At 40.6% G+C, this 7,506-nt stretch overlaps 1 protein-coding gene across 1 annotated transcript; it reads left to right on the plus strand.

Moving 5' to 3' along the window:
- Positions 1 to 4,393: 4,393 nt before the first annotated feature.
- On the plus strand, positions 4,394 to 6,179 carry LOC110115089 (putative clathrin assembly protein At1g25240). Its single transcript, XM_020848216.2, has one exon. It carries the CDS (start codon positions 4,632 to 4,634, stop codon positions 5,886 to 5,888), a length of 1,257 nt encoding a protein of 418 aa, XP_020703875.1. The 5' UTR covers positions 4,394 to 4,631; the 3' UTR covers positions 5,889 to 6,179.
- Positions 6,180 to 7,506: the final 1,327 nt, after the last annotated feature.

A 7,506-nucleotide genomic window follows, 5' to 3' on the forward strand; every position in this document is an offset into this window, starting at 1 on the left:
GGCTGGCCTTATGACTGACCATAATAAAATAGTAAAATTTCAACTTATAGTTACTAAACCATCCCACCCCCACCCTCGCTTTCTCACCCTCAAGCTTGAAACCCTTCCCTATTGATTTATCTCCTGCAACTAATATCTGTATTAAACACCTAGGTTTCAAAAAGTTAAAAAATAATTATATGGATTGCACATTATACTTATTACATGTTATGTAGTTCAACTCTATCTCTTTAGAGATTTACATATCTGTCATGATCTCTAATCTCTTTTTTGAGTTATCTAATTTGATTCCAAATGAACTATTTGATGAGCTAACCCTAATAAGAGGCATCCAACATACCAATGACTTCACCTCAGGTTCACAATTAATTAACCTATCGTATTAAAGAATGAACATGATTACAACAACAACAACAAGCCTTTTATCCCACTATGTGGGGTTGGCTACATAAATCATTTTTCTCCATTGTGTCCTATTAAGGGTCAAATTCTCATATAAATCTAATAAAGAAAGATCATTTCTAATATTTTCTAACCAAGTCTTTTTAGGTCTACCTCTACCTTTCTTAATATAAGTCAAATTTAATACATCTACTTTCCTAACCGGGTCGTCGGAACGCCGTCATTTTATGTGGCCAAACCAATAAGGCGACTCTCTCTAATATTATCTTCCACTGAAGCTACTCCAACCTTTTTATGTAAATGCTCATTTCGTATCTTATCTTTAAGAGTAAAGGTACTCATCCACCTAAGCATCCTCATCTCTTCAATACTTAACTTAATATTATGCTTCTCTTTTAATACCCAACATTCTCATCTTATAAAATGTTCCCTTAAGTTTGAAAGGGATTTTTCTATCACATAACAAGCCCGATGCATTCCTTCATTTCAACCATCCAACTTGAATTCTACTAATTATATCCCCATCTATTTCACCATCACTCTGAACAATAGACTCAAGATATCTAAAATGTATGCTCTTATTAATGACTTCATAGCCCAAAGTCACAATCCCCCCACTAAATCTATTATTATTAAAATTACGCTCCATATAACCAATTTTAGATTTACTCAAACGAAAGTCTTTATACTCTAAGGTTGGCCTCCATAATTTAAGTTTACCTTCAACTCCCTCTCTAGTCATATCAACAAGAAGAATATCATCAACAAAAAACACACACCATAGTACAACCTCTTACATATGTCTAGTGAGAACATCAATAACATCCATGACTAAAGGATGAATATGATTGAATATACAAAATTACAATATGAAGTAAATAACATTCTTAAGAAGGGTTTCTTATATTAAAGCTTTAGTTCTTATGTTGTCACAATCTTTCTCACTAAAAAATGATGAATCTTAGAAAATATATTTAGATAGTCGTACCATAGATAAGATCATAATCAAGTATAGGTTTCCAATTCCTAGACTAGATGATGTGGACATCAGATTTCGACACGTGTATCATCGTCGGCGACACAGATCGATGGCTACGATCCAGAGCCTCTATTTCTGATTTATTTACAGCTTATTTCATATGTACTTTTAGTTTTCCGAGTTTGCCCCTAAGGGCATTGTTTTGCTTATGTAGCCTAGAGGGCATTTCTGTCTTTTCAGTCTTTATTTTTTGGACCTCCTTATATGAGGCATCATGTATTGGAATGAGGCAATTTTTGATGAAATGATATTTACTTCTTGTTCTCTTTGTGAGTTCACTCCAAGATCTCTTAGTGAGTTCGCCGGAGAAAACTAGATCTCTCCGTGAGTTCTAGTTTTCAATACTAGTTAATATTGTGGAACGTCAACTTGACTACAATTGAGGTTAGTTAACTTGCGATCATTGAATCCCAAGAAATTTTCAATTTCTTTTCTCCCCTTGCTGTTACCGCCGCCCATTCCAAATAGCTTAGGCTGTCGGCTCTTTCCCCTCCCCTGGTGGCAGCCTCCCGCCGGCCTCAGTCCAGCCAACCACCGGCCAGCCTCCCGCCGGCCACATCCCGGCCATATATCCGCCGGCCAGCATCCCTCCAGCAGCCCCGCAACTCCATCCCACCGCCCCTGTGAAATTCTGGATTTGAAATTCAAACTTCCTCATAAGCCTTTGATTACCTGCCTTATTTGACTCCAAGATTTTGGGCATATGTTTTAATTAAGCTTTAATAACCTATTTGAAACTCACGTGCCTGACCTCTATTCCTCAATTAGAGGAAAGTTTCCTTTGGTGACAATCTGTTTTTTTACAGATTTCACTCAAAATCTGCTAATCAACCCGTGAACCACCCGTTACTAAATTTTCTCCTCTTGCTCGTTCCCTAGTCCAGCCGCACCCCTGCAATGGCTCCTCTCTCTCTCCATAATTTATTCAAATTCTCCCCAAATTAAGCCCATAATCTCCCTCTCTTTACCGCCCCTAGTCCTTCCTTGGTTTAATTTGATTTTCAAATTTAAACCCCTCTCAATCTATCCGAAATCTGCAGAAATTCAGATTTCCTGCTTTCCCTTGGTTTCCTCCCTCACCGTCTCCCTCCCTTCCTCCCACCCGAGCCACTTCTCCCCTTCATTTGAGAACGTCTTGCAGCGACCACCCACCCTCATCTCCAAGAATGCATGGAGGAACCCGAGTGGAACTTCGGGTTTGAGTACGCAACCAAGGAAGAGTTGACATCATCAAATCACCCTTCTTCGACGTTGGCTTGATTTTGACGACACCGTCGAAGAATATTTGAATCGGATTCTACCAACACTAGTGGATTCCATCGACGAACTCTTTTCCGTCTACACGTGGATCATTGAAGGCCGTCCATCCGCTCCTCCGAACCCGGCTCCCTTCCCGGCGACAAGTCCTCTCAAGGTCACTTGCCTATTAGTGGCATCGCTAAGTCTACTTACAATTCTCTTCCGCTAGCCGCCACTTTCAAAATGAGTGACGGACCACAAGGTGAAGGATCTAGACTTTAAATTTGGGGCTTTTGATTATTTCTAGCTACTTGCATTATTTAAGTTTTGGTGTTATTTTGTGAGGCTCCTCAACTCTCTATATGTAATTGATTGTCATTGTTTAATCTTTCTATGTCCTATTCTTAAACTCAACTTGAGTAAACAAAGAGTTTTGGTAGTAAGCTACAATTCATTGCTTCTATTAATTTCTTAAGTGCAATTCTCAACTCCCCGCATGTAGTTTCACATCACTAGATGACATACTTGATTTTATTTCTTGTTCAATCATTTTCTCCAAAATAGATATTAGAAGCTGCTATCATCAAATTAAGCTTAGGATTGGTGATAAATGAAAATTTACTTTTAAGATGTCAAATGGCTATGATGATTAGTCACGTTCTTTGAATTGCTATCACTTATAGAAACTTTATAAGATTGATAACCAAATACTTAAATTATTCATTAGAAAATTTGTAGTATTTTCGACTTATTTTTGAAATCTTGAGAGCCAAAAAACTTTAAATCAATATTAGAAAATATTTATTCCTTCAAATAGAAGTAATATTCTTAAGATTCATCATTTCAACTATTAGACTCCAACCTAACCTACTAAGATCAAGTAAATTATGGATAGGCCAATATATACCAAAATCATTCATTAATGTTAGAAGTTTTTATTGACTAGCCATGTTTTGACGAGCCTAAGATCATCAAATTCTGATATCATTAAGGCACTGAAATGCTAGATAAATGATCTATGATCAAGGGAATCAATATCGACCGTCCATAAAAAACACTCCCAACATACTATTGATCTTCACACTATTTACTAGCCATGTCACTCCTAAAAAATTTTAAATAGACTCCTCATTTTTCATGAAAATTAAAAAAGAAAAGAAAAGAAAAGAAATAAAAGAATATGAAGAAGGAAGAGATATATGAGATCTTTCTTGCCACCAAGTTCCTCCTTGACCACCGTCCGGCCATTGATCATCGCCAGATCTCTACCCACCACCTGTCGTCGTCAAATTTATGCCCAGTCACCGGCCGTCGCCGCACTTCTACCCGATCACTAGCCGTTTCCAGACTTCTGTCTGACCACTAGCTGTTGTTGAACTTTTGTCTGATCACCAACTATCATCAAGTTTCTGCAAACTCCCTAAATTATTTTAATTTCGTCATCTCCAAATTAAAGGACCGGTCAAGTTTTGTAACTCACTCAATTTTGGTAGAATCATTTCAACTAGGCGTGGCCCCGTAGTTTTTTCCTTTTTCCAAGGGTTTTCACATAAAAATCCTGGTGTTTCATCTTCTCTGTTTGTGTGCTAAATATCTGAACAACGCTAAGACAAAAATTTTCTCATTCTACTGCCGCATATATTCTAACCCGCAACAATAACTATTAATTAAGTCCCATAATAAAGATATTGAATTGATATATATATATGGATTCCTCCAGCTGCCAGCCTTCCTAAACAAAACCATTGACCTTACAAGCTGCCCGGACATTCCCACATCGCTCGCCGGCGGCCAGCCCACCCCTCCTCTATATCTCTGCCCCTCTTACCCCCGCGCGCCGACGAATTATCTATATTGTATACCACCCCTTTCGCCCTTCCATAGCCAAAACAGATTAGACAGAAAAACGCTTAGAAAAGGCAGCAGCGACGCCCGGTGGGCGCGCGTCGCAATGACGTCGTCAACGAGGCAATGGTGGAGGCGAGCAACTGCGGCAATGAAGGACAAGCGGAGCGTGTACCTGAGCCGAGTTGCGGGCGGTGGGCATCGAGCTGAGATGGAGGCTGCCGTGATTCACGCCACCAACCACGATGAGCGCTCCATCGATTACAAGAACGCGGCGAGGGTGTTCGCCTGGGCGCGCACCTCGCCCGCCTGCCTTGCCCCTCTTCTGCGAGCGCTTACGCGCCGTGCGACCCGGACGCGATCGTGGGCTGTGGCGCTCAAAACCCTGCTGGTCACTCACGGCGTCCTCCTCTGCTCCGCTGCCACCCCGTGCGTCGGCCGCCTCCCATTCGACTTCTCCGACTTTCGTGATCAATCCGCTTGCCCCTCGGTAGCCTCCTACGGCTTCTCCGCCTTCGTTCGTGCCTACTTCCAATTCCTCGATTACCGCTCCGTCCTCTCCTCATCTAGTTCCCAATTTGATAACCAAGACAACAACAACTCCTCCTCCGTCTCCGTCAATTCAATCGAAGGTGATCTCGAGATATTGGCGAAGATGCAAGATCTGCTCGAGCTGTTAATGCAGATCCGGCCATATGCTGACGGAATGGAGGTGGGGCTCATCCTTGAGGCGATGAATTGTGTCATCATTGAGATATTTGAGGTATATAGCTGCATTTGTAGAGGCATCGCCAGATTCCTCGTCGATGTGCTCGGCTCTGATGTTTCCAACTCCTCTGCCTCCCACACCGCCGTCGCATCCTCAAAGGCGAAGATGGCCGTGCCTTCCGAGGAGCGGAAGCGACTGGGTATAGCAGGGATGAGGGTGCTCCGTAGGGCTGCAGAGCAGAGCGTGCAACTCTCCTCATACTTCAGCCTCTGCCGTAGCCTCGGCGTGCTGAACGCCGCCGATATCCCTCCCGTGGAGTCCATACCTGAGGAGGACATCAGCGATCTCGAGGCTCTCGTGCGTGGCCACATCCCCGGAATTGCTGAGAACAGAAATTATGGAAAGGAAGAAGAAGAGAGGAGCAGGAAACCGTCGAAGACTGTGGTGACTGAGGAATGGGAGGTATTTGAGGACGAGACGGCGACGGCGGATACCCCTTCGGTGAACAGCATTGAGAATCCCTTCTTCTCCTTGGAAGATGAAGTCAAGCCGGCGTTTTTACGCTTGCCCTGGGCTCCGCCAACACGCCATCAAACCGCTCCACCGTTCGCTGGCGGCAATTTGATTGAACTGATTTCAAGAAATATAAATTAATTTAAAGCTGCTCCAGCTCCTCATCCTCTGATTTTTCTTCTTCAATTCTTTCAAAAAGTTCTTCCTTTAAGCCAGAATTGGTGGATTCACGCACTTTCTTCAAGGATTTGACCCTTTGTTCGTTTAATTCAATGGATTGTTTTGCAGGACTGTTCTATATCACTGATAGACTGATGAATTATCATCAGCATCTATCAAGTATTAGAAGTTATATGTAAAATAGGATTGGATGGGAAGGATTTTTTCTCTTTTCTTTGTTCTCTCATTTGTTCTATAAATGTATAAATAAAACTGGTCATGAAATAAACAAGTTTGAAACATTAGCTATTGAAGATTTCCTATTATAGCAATATTATGTTATTCTGAATTAACCTTAAGGGTTTAGGAAGATGACCCTATAATAAATCTAGTATTTATTTAAGCACCAGAAAGGCATAGTTTTTTACATTGCAAATCACATGTAATTGTGATGCCATCTCTTTTGTTACCTCAATATCTTTTAGTGTCTATCTCACGATGTAGGCTTAGTCAACAAAACTTCTAAGCAACTCTAAATGATCATCCTAGATCCAAGTACTTTTCTCTAGGCTTTACATTAGATGGTAAAGCACTAAAGCCTCTAAGTATAATCTTATTTGGTTAACTTAGGTATAGAGTTTGATCTTATACCATGCATAGGCAAACCTAACCCTTGACAAGACTACCAATATCATAGTCGATTTTTCCCAGGCGAATCCTTTTTAACCCTTTATTGTCTATTTCTAGTCAGTCTCCCCTAGAACCATGTCATTCTCGGCAACCACTCAATAACTTGATTTATAAAACTAGTGCTTAGACATTTTATTTTTAAGAGGTTGCCTCTCTTGATAACTTGTCCTATTCGACTATTAGTTGAGCTATCATATTGATTTCTTCTGATAGTCATCCTCCTCTCAGCTTCTTTTTTGTATTCACTAAAGAAACTAGTGTTACAGTAGTTAATCCCACGAAGCCATTGAACTCTTTGCGCTTTCTTGATGTCTTGTCTTGAGATACTAGTGTCTTGGCATCTTGTACAATGAAGTTGCATTCCTCGAAAGAAATATCAATATTAATGCCCTCTTATAAACTAGTGTCTCGATAGCTCATTTTAAAAGTCTCCTTTTTTGGTTGGCATTAACAAAATTCCTCACTCCTCAAAACTCTTCTAGGTGAGTTCACCCCTTTTTCCATATGATATCCTAAGAGAATAACTTTTAGTTATGCCACTAAGGTCTTTGGTTCTCTCCCACCTTAGTGTCTAACATAAACACCTATATATTCATATTTTGATAAATTTCTCTAGGTTTCTACTGATTAGATTAGTCTCTTTTTTTAATATAATGGAAAAGATCTCAATAGATCATGTTGTTGACTTGATCACTTCCTTAAAAAAAAACTCCATTGTTAAAGCTCTGTGAGATCCCTTCACTTGAGGAAGAAGCACTTCCTCATGGATCTTGAAAGAGGAGGAGGGAGAGAGGAGAGGGAGGCGGTGAGCCAAACTATGCAAATCTTTATTTCCTTGGCTGCTTTCCTAATACAAGCTAAAGCCTATTAATAGGCACAAAAGCAACATAACAAGCAACACACAATTGAC

The sequence above is a fragment of the Dendrobium catenatum genome, unplaced genomic scaffold, assembly GCF_001605985.2.
Source record: "Dendrobium catenatum unplaced genomic scaffold, ASM160598v2 fragScaff_scaffold_509, whole genome shotgun sequence".
NCBI classification, from domain to species: Eukaryota; Viridiplantae; Streptophyta; class Magnoliopsida; order Asparagales; family Orchidaceae; genus Dendrobium; species Dendrobium catenatum.

Excerpts from the sequence above, each read along its gene's own strand:
- LOC110115089 (XM_020848216.2), top strand. The coding sequence starts at position 4,632 with ATGACGTCGTCAACGAGGCAATGGTGGAGGCGAGCAACTGCGGCAATG.